The sequence below is a fragment of the Haliotis rufescens genome, unplaced genomic scaffold, assembly GCF_023055435.1.
Source record: "Haliotis rufescens isolate VD_foot unplaced genomic scaffold, xgHalRufe1.0.p SCAF_10, whole genome shotgun sequence".
NCBI lineage: Eukaryota > Metazoa > Mollusca > Gastropoda > Lepetellida > Haliotidae > Haliotis > Haliotis rufescens.
In genome coordinates this window covers 3,850,780-3,873,109 of record NW_025963780.1, presented here as the reverse complement: position 1 = coordinate 3,873,109, position 22,330 = coordinate 3,850,780, and the positions used below count along the sequence as shown (strand labels likewise).

At 41.5% G+C, this 22,330-nt stretch overlaps 1 protein-coding gene across 11 annotated transcripts in view; it reads left to right on the top strand.

Moving 5' to 3' along the window:
* LOC124121198 overlaps window positions 1-22,330 on the top strand; it is a 129,217-nt gene that overhangs the window by 92,594 nt on the left and 14,293 nt on the right. For 8 of the 11 annotated variants that reach the window (XM_046484190.2, XM_046484187.2, XM_046484194.2 and 5 more), the window contains 11 exons: window positions 2,979-3,006; window positions 6,741-6,927; window positions 8,708-8,762; window positions 9,373-11,107; window positions 13,581-13,748; window positions 15,407-15,541; window positions 15,963-16,092; window positions 17,101-17,161; window positions 18,011-18,124; window positions 18,833-18,919; window positions 20,015-20,233. In XM_046484190.2, coding sequence (XP_046340146.1) covers window positions 2,979-3,006; window positions 6,741-6,927; window positions 8,708-8,762; window positions 9,373-11,107; window positions 13,581-13,748; window positions 15,407-15,541; window positions 15,963-16,092; window positions 17,101-17,161; window positions 18,011-18,124; window positions 18,833-18,919; window positions 20,015-20,233 — 2,919 coding nt within the window. The remainder of the gene's footprint in view (window positions 1-2,978; window positions 3,007-6,740; window positions 6,928-8,707; window positions 8,763-9,372; window positions 11,108-13,580; window positions 13,749-15,406; window positions 15,542-15,962; window positions 16,093-17,100; window positions 17,162-18,010; window positions 18,125-18,832; window positions 18,920-20,014; window positions 20,234-22,330) is intronic. The other 3 variants (XM_046484189.2, XM_046484188.2, XM_046484192.2) reach the window with 3 other exon arrangements.

Below are 22,330 nucleotides of genomic sequence, written 5' to 3'. Positions count from 1 at the left end.
ATCTTTTCATTGCACCCTCTAAATATTTCCGAGAATGTGAGGTTTATTTTTTTGCCATTTTTATTGTTACCCGAATGCAGTGTGGAGTAAGTTTACTGCTTTCAACAGCCGGGTGTTAATTTGAGGTGATGATGGAAATGCTGTTTTGATGTTTTTTTTATCAGACAGTGTCCGTGATAGTTTTGTGCACCCATGACATAGTTCCGAGAATGTGAGGTGGATTGCTTATGATTTTTATGGAATTCTTAAAAAAGTTCCTTGGAACCGACATCACAGACAGATGACTTGCTCTTTGAGAGGCCGTTGTATGGTTTTGTGAAGAGGAGAGAGTGGTTTTGTGTTAAAATTGGAGATGACACACAATAATCTTGAAGTCGATATTTCACCCCATTTCACCCACCTCATCGCTATGACAGTATTTAGGCCTGTATGCCTCCCGGATAGAGAAGTGGGAGTACTCTTACAGATAAGCTGGGACAGGCAACTGCTCAGGTGATTTATGAGTCTGAACTGGAGGAGGAAAAAACTACCAACCTACACAACTTGAGTTGTTGACTGTTTACTACAGTGTTTAAGGCCTGTTCCCACGTACCTGTATTCTCACATCAGACAGTGTTGATAAGTGGAATTGATTATTATTTGCAAATTAATTTTTTCTATTTGTTATTTTTTTTTCATCCAACCTTTTAGAAATGAGAGACCCATGCTTACCTTAAAAGGCAACTAACAGGATCGGGTGGTCAGGCTCGCTGACTTAGTTGATGCATGTCATCGATCCCAATTGCGTGGATCGATGTTCATGATGTAAATCACTGGATTGTCTTGTCTAGACTCGATATTTACAGACCCCCATCATATAGCTGGAATATATGTAAAAAATTCTCCGAATTGTCCTCCCAGAATGTTTATGTAAACTCCATTCATTTTTAAGTGTGTTTAGAGGGTTGAAGGGGTTGGAATTAGCTGTGCAGAGTTGCGTCCCTTAGGTGTGCAAAGATCCTGTGATCAGACATCATCGGTTTCCAATCCCAAAGTTGGCCTCCATTATGATCCTTGTGCTGTCAGCATCATGTCTGTGGTTTCACCAAAGTGGCACATATCTAAGATCTGTAGAGTGTCAAGTGGTAGAGCGTTTGTCCGGAGAGCGGAAGGTCGTTGGTTCGATCCCTGGTCTCTTCATACAAAAAGACGACAAAAGATGGTACTTGTTGTTATCCTGCCTGGCACCCGGCATCTAGGGCCTTAAGCAAGGATTGGTCAGCTCGGAGTCAGTATCCTGTGCCTGAATGGGGTATTCATGTTAAACTATGATGGTATCTCAGTGGGCTAGCACTGTAAAATCAGCATTAGTCCAGATTAGTACATTTACTGATTTAGCAGCCACACACACAGTGCCATGCATGCACGTCGCTATATATATAAGTGCAGTAATCTTAGACGCAGCGTTAAACCCCATTTCACCTCACCGCATTATTATGATCACAAGCTCGTGCATATTGTATAACCTTCCTGGATGAATCTATATCTAACTCACTCAAAGGCTCACGGACTCACGGACTCACGGACTCATGGACTCAAACATTCCTCAACTTGTGAAAATATTAGTAGATATTTAAACTAAAAACCTAAAATGTAAAAGTTTTAATTTTAGGTCACCAATAAACCCAACGTCTCTATACTTCCACAGGATACTCCAACTCTATACCTGATGCATCTGTAAAGTCCTTCAGACAACAGCAAATATAAAAAAAAGATGAAAAAACCTTGCAGAGTTCATATCAGAGAAATAGTGGCTGAAAATGGAGCCAATTTCATGCTGGGATGACCATCAACACCCAATATAACCCCTTCCTACTTTAAACCCCCTCCTCCTACTCTAAACCCCCTCCTACTCTAACCCACCTCCAACAGCCCTGCCTCCTCAGATTCCTGCATCTTGCCGTGAACTGTTTACCAGCAGTGTGTTGTAGTCATCTAAACCATCTTTCCTGACTTACACCCACAACTCTGTGCCTTTTTTATGAGAAAAAACCTTTCATTTGATCATTATTGCTACAGGTGCTTCAGTAGTGTTCTGCTAATGTGTTCATCGGTTGAGTCAGAGTGTGAGATCAGTGAATTGTGATGACTTATGGACTGAATTAGAGCATGAATTATATACTGAACTAGAGCGTGAATGATGTTAGTTCGTATATATATATAAGTGTGTGGGTTTGGAGATGGAGGTCGGTGTGTGTGCGTGTGGGGGGGGGGGGGGGGGGGAGACGGCACACGGTGTCCGTCATTGCTGTGTCACTTCCTCTATTGATGATGAATGGACCTACACATCCTTTGCGCTGTGTTGTCAAAAGTTTTATCTGAATGGGATGGCCTCTTTTTGTCATTCTGACATTGTATGATAAACTTATGTTGCTCTGATGAAAATCAGTCCTGGATCTTCGTGATAGAAGTGTTACACAGAGCTCGAGGTTGTCGGGGGCATTGGACATCCAAGTAAAAGTATTTGACCCTCCTACTGAGAGCAGATGCTTTATTCTCAGTATTATAATTTTTGAAACCTGCGCATCTTTTTCATAGGTAATGGCCACACTTGGGGTTTTGTTATAGAGAGATTTTTGCATGGGTAATTGAGAGTTGGTCAAAACCCATGGTGGCACATGTCATAGATCTTATCACTGGAGTGAAACTGATGGCAACAGACATGGTGCTTACAGACCAAGAATCATAAGAGAGTTGAATTTAGGATTCAAACCTGGACTGGTGGATACTGGCAAATCAAGTGCCAGAACTCTCCACAGTGAATTATTTGGACAACTTGGGCCCTGAGTATCTCCTGAAAGGGGAACATATTTGACCAAAACAAGTTAAGGAGGACTTTGTAGAATTGTGTTTAGTCGCAGCATCAGATTTGATGACTATCAGTTTTTATGGGAAATGAAATGTTATGCAGATCATTCATGTTTGAATTTTATTTTCAGGGAGAGGACTTGGAACACAATGGCAGTGGTGAGTATGACACACGTGTGACACCTCTATGACATCTTTCTTTGTAACTGACACATCTCTACACCTTTGTCACATGTGACACCCATGCCACCTTTTTATGACACCTGTGTCGTCGCTGTGTGACACTTGATAACCACTTAGCTTACACCTGACCCATGAAGATCCGGGGTAGAATAGGTCTTCAGCAACCCATGCTTGCCGTAAGAGGGGACTATGCTTGTCGTAAGATGCGACTAACGGGATCGGGGGGTCAGCCTCGGTGACTTGGTTGATGCATGTCATCATATCCCAATTGCGTCGGTCGATTCTCATGATATCAATCACTGGATTGTCTGGTTCATACTCAATTATTTCCAGACCGCTGTCATATAGCTGGAATATTGCTGAGTGCGGCGTTAAGCAACAAACAAATTGTATGACACATATGGCAATTCTTTTACTACACCTTTGACACCTGTGTGACACCTTTCTCTGACACCTCTATGTAAATACTTTATCAGACAGTTTGCTGATTTGAAAAAACAGCCATACCTAAGCACCCAGAAATCATTGCCAGCATTTACCAATTTTTGAAAAAGACATTGTATGTATGATGAAATTTGAATCTAATTAAATATTAATTCAACCGACACAGGTTGATGGGTATGTTGTTCAACGCCACACTCGGCAATATTTCCAGACGGCGGTCTGTAAATAATCGAGTCTGGACCAGACAATGATGTGATTGACGTCATGAGCATCGATCCACGAAATTGGGATACGATGACATGCATCAACCAAGTCAGCGAGCCTGACCACCCGATCCCGTTAGTCGCCTTTTACGACAAGCATAATCACCTTTTACGGCCAGCATGGGTTGCTGAAGACCTATTCTACCCCAAATCTTTACGAGGCTCAACCAACATTGATTCAAATTAATATATATGTCATCCAATCCTCAAATATTATCATGTTGCTGATGGCTGTTGAGGAAACATGATGCTCCTCATAAATCCCTTTCTGCCTTATCATCAGAGTATAAATGATAAATTAACATCAAATATGAAATGTTAGCCGAAATACACGTACAGCCATAGACCGTTTGGCAGCCAATATGTGCATGCATGAAACGAAACCATGAAAGTCACTCTGTTCCCAAGAACATTACCTGCAGCTGTGGAACGGAGAGGAACATATTTGTGTTGTCAGAGCCGAATGCAGGTCTATGAGATACTTGAACGTAGAACAATGTCAGAGCGACCTGGTCCGTGCTTTGCCAGGATATTGAGTTACCATTGTGTTATGTAAATATCTCAATCGTTCACTGTTTAAACATTATTTCTAATGTCATTAAACGTAACTCACGGATCGAAAGACGTACTTTCATTGTGCGTAATTGGATAGATGGTGTTGAATGTGCAGTAAATGTCATTGAATTTTCCCTCAGAATGACATTTTAAATTTAGAGATATTTTGATTCCTAATAGTTGATTTTTATCGGAAGCAGGAAAGACAGATAATTGTTTTGAAAGGAAGAGTATGTCAATCAGTGTGATTGTTCTTGGAGTTGATTTTTTAAAATTTTGATTGTTTTGGTTTGAAATAATAAAAGTTATAATTGATTTGAGACTTATGTATGCTTATAGCCATTCTTGGAAACTCTGACATCCAGAAACCAGTGTGTACAGTTGTTTTTGCATTAGTACTTGCAGTAAAACTTGATATGAGGTATTTGGGTTTTGGGTTTTTATTGGTTGGTTTGCAAAATATTGGCTTAAAATTCAATGTAGGTCGTTGAAAAATATGTGGCCTAGTTCTTAGGCCAACTTATTTGTTGCAGCTGAGACATTTATCGAAATGAGGTCAATATCATGTGAAGATTAGATACATTAATGTTCGGAATATATGAAGATGAAGATGCTGGACTTATTTCCTGGTTTATTTATCATCTGTAACCCGAGTTGCGATAACGTTATTCTGTAAGTCATTAACTGTCTGTAATCAAGTACATGATGAAGCAAGGACATATGTTACATTTACCCCAAAAAAGTGTTCTTGAAGAACACATGTTGTCATGATGCCACTACATTCCTGGCAGTGGGAGCGTGTTTGTTTTGCCCGACATTCCCCGTGCTCTGGTGTGTGCACACGCAACCGTCTCCAAACAGCCACTCCACCTGCCGGCAGGAGCTCCTTACACGGCAGTTGCATGGCCTATCACTGCTGTGCCTCATGGTTCATGTGGTGCAAGGAGTTTGCATTATTGGACTCAATGTCTGGACAGATGTTGAAACATGGTGGAGAGAATTTGAGGAATTTGACGAACTTTTGTTGATTTTTGTGTGTGGTTTTCCTGGTTGTAATTGTTAAGGTTTCTGCATATTGGTTTTATGCTTCATAATGTTGAAAGAATCATGTATGTGCCTGTTTAGATTTAGTTGAATAGACAACATGTGTGTATGATGGAAGGATATTTCATACTTTTGCTTTTATGACTCAACTAGTCTACAAAGGTTGGAATTGGATGGTTTTGATGTGTGACATTCTTGGTTGTATTTCAAAGGCTTCTGTCATTGCTCATGCTGTCAACCATTGGTTTGACAGGTGTGGACTCATATTTATCGATCTTGATGACACTGTAATATTTCTGACTCTCGTAAAAACATTCGCACTTTTACATGTTGTTTCAAGGTTTTTATTCGAATTTCAAAAATTTTCTATTAAATGTCATGACATCCCAATACAGTGTTTAAAATGGAGGCTGAAAGTCACAAGGTCCTTGTCATGGCCTTAATGTCGAAAGCTGAAGATTTATGGGGTCCCTGGATTCAAATACCAGAGGGGCAAACCCCATTGGACCCCAGGACCTTCCTTAATTTGAAGTAGTAAAAGAAAATATGTACCAAGAATTATAATGATGATTAATGAAGTAAATCAATTAAGGTTGCCAATCATAGATTTAAGTCACATTTGGTCACAAAAATGGTCGCCACTAAGAGGGCTGTATTATTGACCGCAGTATCTCCAATACACACAGCACGAGGTCAAGTCAATCTGACAAGTTTAGCTAAGTCAGTAGAGGTGGAATTAACCACTGCTTGTTTTAGGGTTACTTTACAGGTGGGGGCAGGGGGGGGGGGGGGGACATTCGCTAGCAGAGTAACATCCCTTAGTCATGTCAGATGCCTCTGATTGTGGGTTTGAATCCAAAATACTACCTGATTATGTTTCAAGGTTCGTCCGCTCCATATCTGTGCTCAACATGAACACTGGTCTGCTGGTCCGAGTCTAGCATATTTACTAAAGGACCAGTAAAATGAGATAGAATATGGTTCGGTGTTCGAGTGTTTTTTTAGGAACGAACAAAGTAATTTAAGTTTGTTCTAATTTTGAAATCGGTGATAAGGCACCACTCTGTCAAGCAGAGATCCAACAGGACCAGTAGATTTATTTTAGTGCTGGTCCTTTGGACCACTGACAAATTTTGGTCCATGTCAAGCACTGTGTTTAATATGTAAATATCTAAGGCCTGCATTACTTTGTGCTTTCCTCACATCAAGCTGACCTGCCATGATAAAACTCACTTACTCAATGTTGTGGTGGTACTTATTTCAACGATATTTATGCCAGTACAAGCAAACAACAGCGTCTAATATTATATTTTTCAAAAGGTTTACTTACTGGTAAAGGGAAACATTGAATGTTGCTAAAAGCAGTGTAGAACCCTCCTCACTCACTTGCTCAACATGTTTCAGAAAAGAGAAGTAAGCGGACCAAGCTGGCCAGCTTGGAGCCGATGGACACCATCTTTGTGAAGAATGTGAAGGAGGAAAGCCCCGCACATGTCGCTGGCCTCAAGACAGGAGACCGCATCGTGTCCGTCAACGGAGAATCTGTTACCGGGAAGTCCTACTCCCAAGTCATCTCTCTTATACAGTCCAGGTAGGCTTGATCCCATCCTCAGCAGGTGATTAGAAGCCCTGGGGAAAGTCCAGGGCACAGTTGGTCCTGAGTAACCTATGCTTATCGTTTGCATGAGGCCCCTTGAGGATTTCAGGGGCTACAATAGGTCCTCTGGGGGGATTTCAGGGGTTACAATAGGTCCTGTGAGGATTACAGGGGTTACAATAGGTCCTGTGAGGATTACAGGGGTTACAATAGGTCCTGTAAGGATTACAGGGGTTATAATAGGTCCTGTGGGGATTTCAGGGGTTACCATAGGTCCTGTGAGGATTTCAGGGGTTACAATAGGTCCTGTGAGGATTACAGGGGTTACCATAGGTCCTGTGAGGATTTCAGGGGTTACAATAGGTCCTGTGAGCATTACAGGGTTTACAAATAGGTCCTGTGAGGATTTCAGGGGTTACAATAGGTCCTCTGAATATTACAGGGGTTACAATAGGTCCTGTATGTCCCATAGTATGTCACTGTGCTCTGACAGGATGAGTTGTTGCTCTTGCCGTCGACCTCTGGTTTGCCCCGCTCAGATTTGATTATGTATATATGCTGTGTATGGCTGTAATATAACTGACGACAGTGTTAAATTTAAATATCCTATACTCACTCAGTACAATTGTTTGCAGGGAGTGTATTGAGTGTTTTGAGGAATGAAAATGAAACCAATGCTGTCAAGTGAGAAAATATTGTGTCCACCCAAACAGGAAAGAAATCAGATTAAATCAGAAATTTGAGAAAGAACAATTATGAAAAACATTGTCAACAGTTATAAACCACTTGTGTGGAAGGAGCTGTCTTGATTGTTTGCAGCCTGTCATGATATTGTTTGAGTACTGCTGACTGGGGCCTGAAGCAACATTCACTCAGCAGGGCAGATACCCCTCTGCTCCAACTGAGTCCATTTGATAGCCGTCATATAGCTGGACTATTGCTGAGTGCAGAGTTAAAGACAACAAACAAACAAACAAAACTTAACCTTCACTTTCTATACAGCTGAAATATTGCTGACTGTGCAAGGATTATAACTGCTCTCGGCAAGCTAATTGGGAAAACTTGGACGTTAGTTTGTTTCAAATTAGGATTTTTATTTTCCTAAATTGACAGGTATTTTAACATTAAATTGTAACATTGCATTCCATAATATTAAACTAGGCATTAATCTTCCTCTATATTGGTCCTGTTATCAGTAAAATACAAGACTACAACAAAGCTATAACAGCATAAATTGGGAATTGTTTAATTCCAATTTGGAATGGATGACTTGAGGCTGAATATCGGCCTCTAAGCAGGCCTAAATGAAGTCTGTGCTGTGGCATTCTTTCTCATTCTAAAGAGTGAGTTTTTTAACGCTTTGATCAGTATTCTAGCAATATCGTCAGAAACCTCAGAAGTAGGTTTTGGTTTGGGTATGTTGTTTTACACCGCACTCAGCAATATTCCAGTTATATGACGGTGGTCTGTAAATAATTGAGCCTGGACCAGACAATCCAGTGATTAATAACATGAGCATCGATCCACGCAATTGGGATTGATGACATGCAACAACCAAGTCAGCGAGCCTGACCACCAGATCCCGTTAGTCACCTCTTATGACAAGCATAGTCGCCTTTTACAGCAAGCATGGGTTGCTGAAATCCTCAGAAATAGGCTTCACCCATATACCCATATAGGGAGTCCAAGTCTGGCCTGCAGCAGGACAGGCAAACACTTTATTCCCCATCACCCCTTGTTGCAAAGTATTCAACTGGATATATTCTGTTTTCAGTGATGCAGCTTTGAAACTTCTTGTTGTGCCCAAAGATGAAGACATTCTACAGTTGGTTAGTGTCCTTCCATCTGTTTGTCTGAAGTGTGATGGAATGGAAGCTGGTTTGAACAATATGAACATTGGCATACTTTATTTATGATAGATAGAGGTTATCAAGCATGTGTGATTTGGGATGGTGAAAATCCTGTATTAAGAGTAACACTATACTTTGGTAGCAAGCCTTACCCTCTTGAGTAATTGCCCTTTATCCAAGCCTTACCTTCTACAGAGTAATTGCCCTTTATCCAAGCCTTACCTTCTACAGAGTAATTGCCCTTTATCCAAGCCTTACCTTCTACAGAGAAATGCCCTTTATCAAAGCCTGTCATATTACAATGTCATAATGTTATGAAAAGCAGTCTGAAATCCTTCAAAATGTTATAAACACCTGCAAGATTTCAGGTTTTCCTTCCACATCAAGATGACACCATGATACCTTAAAAGTGATTTTTAACCCAACTTACTCTCTCTCTCACTCCAAATTTGAGTAATTCCTGCTTGTCCTCTTTGATTGCCATTTATTCCATGACACTAACTTGCATGTCTCGATATAAGTGCAATAATCTTGAATGCGACCCATTTCACCTGACACCAGGACTTACTCAGTGCATTTGTGTTTTCAGGCCTACCACCCACAAGCTCAGGATTCCATAAGCGGAAGTAATGGTTCCCTAGACTCCGACCGCCAAGCTACTGCCCCTATCCGAAGAGTCCACTCTGCTTACGCTTCAAACGAAAATGTGTTATCACCCGAACCCCGCCAGGAATCCCGACTGTCCTTCACAGTCAAGGACCACCGAAACAAGGACTACTATACAGATCGATCAAGAGAGTTCGGTCCTTACCCCTTGAAAACCTCTGCGTCCTTCGGTTCAGCGTTGTCTTCTTACAAGGAACCCTTGAGGAGTGATAGCAGCTACAACAGAGAAGCGTTTTTCCGGGATTCTGATTTTGATTATCGGAATCCCCATGGTTTTGACGGAGTCAGCATGAGCTCCAGTGTGTCGTGTTCAATTCCACAGAAGAAATATTCCTTTGGACTGTACTTTCCTCCCCAACAGGGAGATAACAAGTCAAACAGCATGGATGGTTTAAACAAGGGGAGTAATCGATATTCTAAGGAAAATATCCGAGATTCGGGTTCAGAGTTACGTCCACGTAGATTAGGATACGAACACAGACAGCCGTCGTTTGATAACACATCAGACAATTCGCAGTCCAAGGAGTCTCTTTTACGTTCACAAGATAGATTAGGAATAGATTCGAAACCACCGCCATATTCACCAAGTGGTTCGAAAGTTTTAAAATCGGGAGATTCCACGTCCATTATCATATCACGCTCCCACACAACGTCATCGTTATCATCACCAGCATCCAACATAACATCGCAGTCGCCGTACCGCAGCCAGATTTCCGGTAGACGTGGAAGTGACGTTGAATATAAAACAGATGTTCGCGGAGTTCGGCATTATGTTCCTGTTGTGTCGGCAAATCCGCTTGAGAAAGGTACCAAATCTTCCAGTGTTGATAACATCGATTCAAGGTTAAGTCGGTTCCAGACGCAGCGCTCATGGCATACGGACAGCAACCGATTCCATGATCAAGCCAATCCTGAAAGCCCAATGAGAACGTTTGTGGTCCGGATTCCAGTTGGGGACCGATCGATGGGGAGTGATGGAACTGATGGAGGGGGGAAGGGATCGGGGACGACATTTGCCTTGACACGATCCCCTGTCACAACGCAGATAGAAATTAAGAAGACTCCCAGACAGATTGTCTCGCATAGGAAACAACTGTTTGAGTTAGGTAAAAATGAAAACCACAGTCCAGGAATTAAGTTTGATAGGTGTAAAACTGAACTTGAAAAAATGACGACTTTCAAGAAGTTTGAAAGTGTTGCAAATCGTGCCGCAGTCTTTGAACAAAAGCAAGATTCCCCAGAACCTGAGGTTCCTAGCAATTCTGTTCAGGTTCAGCCTGCCATTAAAGTCCGGAAAATTTCAACCGAACGTTATATCCCGCCCAAAATGTCTAACGATAAACCCGACCGTCCCGCCACTTTGGCGAGCTATCAGGAAGCGCCGGCGCCAATACGGATATATGTTTCTCCTGGTAGTTCTAGTGCTCCAGTGTCTCCCATTGTGGAGATTGTGCCTGTCTTCCAGGAGAATCAACCGGCACCCAAGATGACCACAAGCTTGACCCACGACCCCAAGCCCAGACAGTCTTTCAACCATGAGGAAGAAGTAGTGGAAGAGCCCTTCCCTCAGGCCCGCATCGTGCAGGAGAACATCCATGGAAGTCGTCCCGTGCGGAAGACGTCGTATCTCTCGGCTGTGAACGCCCCTCGCAGTCGGTGTAAGTTTTAAAATGTTTTTTAATTGCTCCTCTGTGTTTCTTAATATTGTGTTTATTCTGTGAGTAGCCCTTTTTGGGGGAGAAGGTCTGTGAAACATTTGGCATTGTTTTGAATCAGGTAATTTAATCAATGCTTCTGCAATCTGTACTTAAGAGCTATAGCCTTTTTAAGGGAAGTTAGACAAAGCAACCATATTGATTTTGATCACATTCTGTCTAGCAGATTGTAATTGCCTCTACAATTCCATTTGGACAGGTCTAAAATTGGGTCCAGGTCTGAGTCTATAGGTCAAGGCCACACATAAGGTCAAGGCAACACAATAAGGTCAAGGCCACACAATAAGTCAAGACCATACAATGAGGTCAAGGTCTAGGTGGTCACTTATTCCAGGTGTAAGCCATCTTAAAGACGAATCTTCTCAAAAGTTTATACTTTTTAATAAAATTGCTACCAGAGAAACCTTGTGTAGTGGATTGTGATGCTGTATATCACTGTTTATAATACGCCTGTCAAATGTCGGGCTGGTTTTCAAACACCGGTTGACATTGTCAGTAGAATCTAGCGTTGGTAAAAAAACAAAAGATCTTTTACCAAGGTCATAGTATGACCCCTGACGTACCCACGTTTAGACTCGACCACTAGTCGGAGAGAAGTCAAAATCAGGAGGGACAAGTAGTTTTCTCCCCACATCTAGTTATTTACATAAACGTCTAGTCTTGTACAAGCTGTGGATATGACCAATGCTTTCTTCCCATGCATTGACAGAACAAACTAATTGCATTTTAAACGGGGTCTGTGAAGATCCAGGTTAGAATAGGTCTTCAGCAACCCATGCTTGCCGTAAAAGGCGACTAATGGGATCGGGTGGTCAGGCTTGCTGACTTAGTTGATGCATGGCATCGATCCCAATTGCATGGATTGATGCTCATGATATCAATCACTGGATTGTCTGGTCCAGACTTGATTATTTACAGCCCGCTGTCATATAGCTGGAATATTGCTGAGTGCGGCCTTAAAAAACAAACATTATAAACGGTGATCTACTGTATCAGCAATCTGAATGGACAAATCGACAATGTCTCTTTTACTGTCTATTGATTGTGTGATGGTAAATCACTTGCAACATTAATACAATCCTATGAGTGCAAGAAACACTGAACTTTCTGTCTGTTTATCCTATAAATGTCCCCTTCACCCCCTTCTCCTCTCATATACATTTCTTTAGAAATAGTCAATGGTGATGGTTTAATATAGATGAATGTACTCAGTTGTATTTGTATCAATGTCTCTCTCTATATATATATCTAGATTAATTCACTTGTAAAGGTGTATATTTTCCTCATAGACTGTGATAATAATTTTGCATGCTTCACTTTTTTAGAATCTCCTCAAGTTTAATCATTTCATTGAATTTGTATAGATTTCAGAATTGCAATGTACAATGTCACCCCAAAATGTTTTGTTTTCTTTTAAATTTTTTGCTGTTCACGAACATTCTGTTTTTGACACATTTTATGTAGTAATAGAATTTCCACTCACTCATTGAGATTCCAACACTAGTTCAATCATCTCTTAGGTTTTGTTTAACTTTGATGACATATTTTAAAAGTTGATAATCAAGTTCTGAAGCCCTTCGGTAATATCAAAATTAAGTTTTCAAATTTGATCACATTTTTCTAATGGGATAATTCGCTCATCTGTCAATCCAGCCTCCCATCCATCATCCGACCACTCACCAAACCACCCACTCATCAAACCATCCCCTCACCAAACCACCCACCCTACAAACCATCCCCTCACCAAACCACCCACCCTCAAAACCATCCCCTCACCAAACCATCCACCCACCAAACCATCCCCTCACCAAACTATTCACCCACAAAACCATCCCCTCACCAAACCATCAACCCACCAAACCATCAATCCACTCATCAAACCATCCACTCATCAAACCACCCACCCACCAAACCACCCACCCACAAAACCATCCCCTCACCAAACTATCCACCCACCAAACCATCCCCTCACCAAACTATTCACCCACCAAACCATCCCCTCACCAAACTATCCACCCACCAAACCATCCCCTCACCAAACTATCCACCCACCAAACCATCCACCAACCAAACAATCCACCCACCGAACCACCCCCTCACCAAACCAACCACTTGATTACTAATCCTTCCGTCCATGCATCCACCCATCCACCAACCATCCATTCTCTTACCAGTCCACCCATCAACTTTCCAATCCATCCACCCACTCACCAAACCACCCTTTCACCAAACCATCCACTCACCAAACCACCCACCCACAAAACCATCCCCTCACCAAACCATCCATCCATCCATCCATCCATCCATCCATCCATCCATCCAATCAAATGCATCAACACAAGATGCATCATGGATATAACACGGGGGGAAAGACCAATGCTGTTTTGAAATTCAAAATGCATCGCCCCTTCATCAGATTCCCATGATGCATCAGATGATGACGAAGATGATGTTGATGGCGACGACACGCTGGACAATCTGGAAAGTCCGTCGAGTCTCCCCGAGCCCCTGGGTTCGACCACTAGCCTAGGTTCCAGTGCTGGCAGCATCAGTTTATTCTCCTCGTATAGCAATGTCCCTTCAGGTTGGTCTGCCACGAGCCTCGCTCCTCCTCTCGCTCACTAAACATTAGGGTTGTCACGACGATACGCTACCCGATATGCCCACCCTGAATTCTGTATCGACTTAAAAAAAAAGTATTTCAAAATTTCGCAAAACCAGGACTATGACTACTACGACCAACATCACCTTGATTATAAAACATGATGCTGAATCTGATGGAGTACCCGTAAAACTGTTGGAACAGGCCCAAAATATCAAGTCCTGAACACTGGTTGAAAGCAGGAGGTGACCTATTGTCAGCCAGGACACGGGGAACAAGTCAAAATTTCACACTTAAACGATATGAAATAATAAAAAAATTGCGATGTATTTTATATCATGACTGAAGTATCGCTAACAGTATATCGTGACAACTCTACCAAATATTGCGGGGTTCAACATTTTTGGAAAAAAGTCAGAGAACTATCCAGTCTTCCATGGTAGGGTCATGTGGTTCTTAAATGCCAATGAATATTCATATTCAAATGTCAATTTATTAATCTATGATTTCTTTTTTTCAAATTTGCATGTCATCATTCATCTATATTGTTCTCCAAAGTTTGCATTATTTTGGCCTATATTATGAATGTCATTTTTCTTAAATGTTAACCCCACTAATATATTGTCTAATTTGGGTTGGTGTTTATTAGCATGCTTTCCTTGTACTTATTTATATTTATTTGTGTCTATATATGTGTTTGTGTGTTGCACACCTTGTGTTGCTGTGGACTCATTAAAATCAGTCTTCAGGCTGATGAGATACCGAGCCATGTGGAGATCGGAGGACACCTCCGTACCCAACGAGGCGTCTAGATTCTGTGCAAGAAGCATTCAGACCAGCATATGTGATACTTGTATAGATCTTAAAAATGAAGTTGATGAACCAGTTCCAAATGGAGATAATTAAGTCTGTGACATTATGTTGTTGTGGATGTGTTTCACGCCGTGTCGTTTCTGAGCTCAATGGCATCTATGGCCAAAAGGAGTAGCAGTGAAGGAATATTTGGGTTCTGTGTGGGTTTTCTTTTGTAAAATCAAGTTGGTAAAGAAATAAAGCTGAATCTTCTAGAAAGCTGGTATCTGGTATCAGCAGCGTAGCAGATATGATTTCAATGAGACTGAGTCTCATCTGGAGTTTTGATGTGATTGAATTACAATAATGCAGAACGTTGTCATCGGGCCATACTAGGTTAATATGGTCACAAATGGATAAACATATCTAAGTTTTGTTGTGTCAAGTATGGATAAGAGTTTATGGATGAACAACTTCTTTGATGACTTGCTTGATAACGGTGTTAGAACCTACACCGAAACATCGCTCGTAATTGTAATAAAGAAGTTGTTCATCCATAAATTCTTATCCTTACTTAGTACTCTTCTAAATTGCCTATCAAAGAAGTTATGCCTAGTGTCATTCAATCGCACCCCATGAGAAATTGGCCACTGTCTGGTTAATTGTTAAAGTAGACAGGAGTCCAGTCAGGGAACACAGCCCCCCTTTGAAGTACATGTCATGTTGTCCTCGCTGACCAGTCCCCCATGAAGATCCGGGTTAGAGCAAATAGCTGCACGACTTTTTTGCTGATGAGGCATTAAACGATAGTCACTCACTCACTCACTCCTTCCGTCCTCCCTCCTTAGTCATGTCCTCCAGTGACGGCGGGGTGCTGCTGTCCCGGATAGATGCTGGCTCCACGTCAGGCTCCACGTTCCTCGGAAGCTCCATGGATACAAACATCTCGGAGCCAGGAGTACAGATGAGGTCCAAGACCATAGGTAGGCTGTATGGAAAGCATCCTCTTGACACCTGACAAAACTTGTAGAGATATTTTTTATGTCGTGTCTTGAATGATTTACAAATGTCCTTGCATCACCTAATGTGGTTGAAAATGAAATTTGATATTTTATGGATAATTGAAATCTGCAGCTGTTTATCAATTCAAAAGAAAATGAATCTGAAGACTTTCTCTCATGAATATAAGTACTTTTTTTTGTTGGGTGGGTGGGGGGTGAGAGGGGGGCTTCACAAAAAATGAAACTAGCCTACAGCATGAACAGAAGTGTTAATGCTTAGCACTTTAATGAGAATTACGGAAAATAATTTCACTGATATCATTGCCCTTATGGCGTATATCATCATCATCATCATCATCAACATCATCATCAATCATCATTTCAAAAATCTATGTTGTTCCAGTATCTCCTGAGGAGGAGGCGGTAAAGCTCCACAGGCGGACTTCGTACCTGATGGCAACTGCGAGAGACCGCTCCAACCAGCAGCCGTACGAGCAGTCCTTCTCACCACCAGCTTCTATTCCCGAGGGACAGTAAGTCGCAGATTCATGTGTCTCTCCACCAGCTTCTATTCCCGAGGGACAGTAAGTCGCAGATTCATGTGTCTCTCCACCAGCTTCTATTCCCGAGGGACAGTAAGTCGCAGATTCATGTGTCTCTCCACCAGCTTCTATTCCCGAGGGACAGTAAGTCGCAGATTCATGTGTCTCTCCACCAGCTTCTATTCCCGAGGGACAGTAAGTCGCAGATTCATGTGTCTCTCCAGCTGGCTTCTGGGTTCAAGCCTCGAGAACCTCATGTTGAGGTGGAGTATCCATGGCAACAAAATCCTGGCACTGTCTTCACTTGGGTCCACATACATGAAGTTACCTCGATGTAGATGTGGCATTTCTAACTGTTATAATATGGTTATAACATATGTTACTGATACCTGTTGTTTAATTATTAAAGGCTCAATGGAAATGCAGTATTTGGAAATGTTCATAGTTTTTAACTGAAGTTGATATAAGTCTTGATTAAGTTTTGGATTACAATATACTGTCTCCAGAAGTCTAATTTTGTCATATTTCAAATGAAAACAGTTACCTGCTGTGGTGCTCACTTCAAAAGGCTATAAAAAATAAGTTTTGGTTCTCAGGCACCGCCCGCATCGTCTTTAAATCTGCCACACGTTTTGTTTTTATTTCCATTTAAAAAAATAATAATTAAAAATCCTAATAACAATGCAATCCAATATAGCATAAAGTTACTTCCCTTTACATGCGCACTGCTTTGCTGTGGAACTCGTGTTATGGTCATGGCAGCAATAGGCATTTGTATGCTTGTTTATGTAGAAAGGCCCTTTCCCAGGTTGATGGTACACAACTGTTTATTTTGTTACATACGAGTTTGGACATGCAGAAAAAGCAACAACAAAAAAACACACGCCCGCACTATATTTTCAAAAGTCATTGCCTGAGAACCAATTCTTTTATTTTCTTAAGCCTAATGAAAGGCTGTGTATGATGGAAGGGAAGTAACTCTTCTCAATGTTTCCACAGGTTGGTCACTCCGCCACACAAACCCAGCTTGAACAAGATCAAGCACTTCTTTGGTGAAAAGGTAGGTATTTTATTCTTTGCTTGTCAGCACTGGGATAATGATGATAGTTTCACCTGAATGTCATGACAGACAAAGCAATAACATCATATTGACAGGGGAGACTCAGGATATAAATAAAACTTCACAGAATTCTCATGAAAGTGTTTTTCTGCAAGGTTCCACTTTTGCATTTCAAGATGGTAATCATGTACATATTTGGCTTTTATGTCTTTGTGGTCTGCACGGTATAACCAGTGAACCATGGTACAAAATTTCAACAATATGTGTTATGATATGATCAATATTGGTGGGTTTATTGAGAAAATATGTAAATGAGGGTATTTCTTTGGGTTTCATTACAATGACTAACCTCAAATGAATAATATTTCTAGCATGCTTCGCTATTTGTCACTGTTAACTCTATTATTAAGTGTTCCTTTGGTTACAAATATGAAAAAGTTGAGACAAATTGTGACAGAACTGAAGAAGATAGAGCCCATCACTCACTCACTCACTCACCGAACCACTCACCCACCCATCCACTCACTCACTCACTCTCACACTCACTCACTCTCACACACTCACTCACTCACTCTCCCTCCCTCACTCACTCACTCACTCACCGAACCACCCCCCCACCCACTCACTCACTCTCACACTGAGTCACTCACTCACTCTCACACTCACTCACTCACTCACTCACACTCACTCACTCACTCTCCCACTCACTCACTCACTCACTCACTCACTCACTCACTCACTCACTCACTCACTCTCACACTCACTCACTCACTCTCACACTCACTCACTCTCCCACTCACTAACTCACTCACTCACTCACTCCCTGATGTCATGCCTCCCATGTTGCAGACCCCCTGTATCATCGAGGCAATGGAGCCAAAGCTTGAGATGCCAGAGTCCCCGCTCCCGGAAATCGTCAAGGAGGGATGGCTGACATGTAAAACCACCATCACAGATGGAAAGGTAGGTTCATTGAGCCGATTCCTTACTTTGAGAGTGATTAGCACAGCCCTCAAAGTTTGTTTTTTGTTAGGGAGCCAAACGGCTCCTAACATGGATATCTTAGGAGCCAAACCCAAGTTTTTGGGAGCCAACAGATATTTTAAACAGATCTTGTCGCAAGTTATGTTGACCTCTAGGTCGAGCAGGGGATAAATTTAGGTCACCAATCATAGATTTAAGTCGCATTTGGCCACCAAAATGGTCGCTACTTCGAGGGCTTTGGTAGCAGTTGGGGGTGGTTATCGAAGGGGATCCTATTCGTTGTACAGACTTGCGTATCATAGGTGTGCTAGAAACCTATGGTCCTGGGTTCGAATGCCAGTTCACCCTGATTATGTTTCTTGGTTTGTCAGCACCATACCTGGCCTCATGGGTTTCACTGAAGTGGTAAAAGTCTTTCATCAGTTGGAGCTTTCCTCCCACATCAGGATGACACTTTGGGATATCACTGAAATACTGTTCAAAACGGCTTTAAACCCAGCTCATAATAGCTTTTGAGAGAAGCATTAGTCAAGGAATGTTGTTGTTTCTGTAAGAAACCGTCTCTGAGGTCCAGTTGATGGAGTGTCTGCCTGGAGAGTGCAAGGTCGGTGGTTTGATGCTACATTAAACCCCATTTCACCTCACCTACAACATATTTTATTAAATTAGTGTTATTCCAACTTTCAGAAATCAAGTGACCGATCGTGGAAGGAGGCCTGGGTCGTACTGCGAGGTCACTGTTTGTTCCTGTTCAAGGAGAGGAGGGAGAGCCAAGTGAGTTCAGTATCCATGGTAACCTGAGTTAAATATGTAAATCAGTGACAGAGGTGAAAAATAGGAAGTTGCTCGTTATGTCAGCCCTTCCATATAAACATAAACGTTCTGACATAAATCCAGTCAAAAAGTTTGTTTGTTTCTTGTTTATTTATGGATCAGACTTGTTGATATTTATCATTAAATTACTGGTCTATTGGCAATTATATCCTTACACATTAAGAATAATTAATTATATTATTTATCAATATATCGATGTATCATGATATTTTTTAGTCTATATATCGATACTGAAATTTCCAAAGTACCTTTATTAGTCATGCTTATAATATTTATTATTATTGTACCATCATGACAGAATGAGATCTGATTGGTCCATGTGATCTTGATAAAATACTATGTATCCGGCCTTGGAGGGAAATAAATTTCTCAGCAGGTGAATTAATCGCTTATACCCTCCCACGAGCAAGACAGGCTACATGTGGCTTTCTGAGAGGAAGAATAAATCTGTTTTACGAAGCTTCGAAACAAAAAGCTGCACCCTTTTTCCGAGTCAATGAAAGTCACGTGACATAGCACAAGCTAACCTCGCCTCAATCGAACAGCTGTTTTCTATCAATTTTGAATTTGTTTGAAATCTTTTACAATGTTATTTTAAATCATGTCGGTAAGATAAATTCCTTGCAGGATCACGAGGGGTACATTGGGTTTTATGCATCCCTCGTTAGGTCTTATACCACTCGCCTCTGACTCTTGCTCTAAAACTTAACGTGGGATGCATAAACTCCCATGTACCCCGAGTGATCCTGCAACAACTTATAATACTGTATTCGATGTAATAAGCGCCCAGGACGCTCTCAAAATAAGAAATAGGGGGCTCTTATTAGAATATTATTTGTTGAAAGATAAATTTTGTGGTTTATGCTGACAGCCTGAAACGTTTATGTACGACAGATATGTTTTTCCAGAATATAATTACATCGAATACGGTGTAGATATTTAAATTTTTTCTTTTCGATGCCAGTTATCCCAGTATTAAATGCCTCACTTAAGGGGTTGACTTGTCGGTATTATCAACACTTGTTTCACCCACAGAGTACCTTCAGTTTTGATGACGAGAAGCCGATTTCCATCAAGTCCAGCCTTGTCGACATCAAACACGAGTACGCCAAGCGGAAGAAGCATGTGTTTCAGCTCGTCACGTACAACGGATCCGAGTACCTATTCCAGGCCGATGATAAGGGTACCATGTTGCTCTGGATACAAGCAATCAAAACCAACAACAACCCAGATTGTGATGTAAGAAAGAGACGTGTAAGAAACTGATCAAGTTGTAGATGTGTTGCTTCAACTTGCTTGTATGCTTGATAAAGCATAATGCCGCTTTGCAAATCATGCCTGCTTGAGACTTTTGGCTATTTTACTCGTAATGAAATCATTTGGTTTATTTGCGTTGTTTTGTGCATTGAGGTTTTACCATATTGAATCGACCGCCTCCATGGTCTAGTGGTAGAGCGTCTGCCCGGATTGCGGAAGGTCCAGGGTTCAAACCCCAGTCGCGTCATACCAATAGACGTCAAAAGATGGTACTTGTTGTTACCCTGTCTGTTGCTCAGCATTAAGGGGCTAAAACAAGGACTGGTCGGCTCGGAGTCAGTATACTGTGTCTGAGTGGGGTATTCATGTTAAACTAGTGAGCTAGTACTATAAATCGGCATCAGTTCGAACTAGTACAAGCAGCCACACACACACTTGCATGCACATCGCTATATAAGTGCAATAATCTTGGACGTGATGTTAAACCCAATTTCATCTCACAATATTGAATCCAGCTAATTATGCATCAATAATTTCATGTTGCTCTTAAATTTGGCTTACGGTTTTAATATTGCATTTTGCCTTCCATACCATTAGGATACCAAGTGTTGCACTAAAAAATTGCTTATTGTTTGAAAGCTATCAAGCTTGTGGTCTATATTTTGGGTTTAATTTAATACTAATCTACTGAAAATTTATTTGTTTTAATGTTCATCTGGTTTTTTATTTACCTTAACTGATACTTAAGTTAAAGTTTTTGATATCATTATGTGTTTGATAATAATTAACTTGTTCTCATCACGATATGGTTGCAATATTGCCGATGCAATGTAAAATTTGAACTCTCTCTGAAAGCTATCAATACAAGTCTTTTGCCTTTCATGGCCATTAGCATACAAAGTGTTGGGATTCATTGTGCAGGAAGTATGTTAACATTGAGTCTGAAATATGTAAACTGTTGCCTCTTAGACAGTGGCTCTGGAACACTTAGAGAAGAAAGGCAGCGTGTTTTAGTATTAGTTTGAAAAGGTATGTTCCCTGCATGGGGATGAGAGTTTTCTTGAAAAAAACCCAGAATGGAGACGTCTAGGGGGCTGCAAGTCGCTATACAGAGTTGCATCCCTTTGGCATGCCGGGAACCTATTATCACGGGTTTGAATTGCAGAATCGCCCTGATTACGTTTCTAGGTTTGACAGCACCATACCTGTGTTCATATGTTTCAAGGGGGCACGGGTGGCCCAGTCGTCTTAAGCGCCATGATTCGCTGTGCAGAGTTGTGTCCCTTGGGCCAGAAACCTATGATTGTGGGTTCAAATCCTGGTTCGCCCTGATTAAGTTTCTAGGTTTGTCAGCACCATACCCATGCTCGTGGGTTTCACCGAAGTGGTAAACGTCTGATACCTGCATCACTTAGGGCTTTCCTCCCACATTAGGCTGACATGCAGTGATATAACAGGAATACTGTTAAAGCGGTGTTAAACCCAACTCACTCACTCATTTGTTTCCAAAAGTGGTAAGACCCGTTAAGATCTGGGCAGAACTCAATTATTTACAGACCGCCGTCATATAGCTGGAATATTGCTGAGTGCGGCATTAAACAACAAACACACACACAAATAAACAAAAAGTGGTAACCATCCCACTTTTAAGCTGACTTGCAATGATATAACTTAAACAGTATTCAAGGCAGCGTTCAGTTCCATTCATTCGCTCACAGTAATGAGTGAAGACGGATCTGTTGTCCCATGGCTTTTTAGCGTCATCAGTAACTGCATGCTTGTTCTATAGCATGAACCCGTGAAGATTCCGGGGTAGAATAGGTCTTCAGCAACCCATGCTTCCCGTAAAAGGTGACTATGCTTGTCGTAAAAGGCGACTAACGGGATCGGGTGGTAATGCTCGCTGACTTGGTTGATGCATGTCATCAATCCCAATTGCGTGGATCGATGCTCATGATATTAATCTCTGGATTGTCTGGTCCAGACTCGATTATTTACAGACCGCCGTCATATAGCTGGAATATTGCTGAGTGCGGCGTTAAACATCAAACCAACCAACCAACCAACCAAATATAGCATGAGATTCTAGGTTGC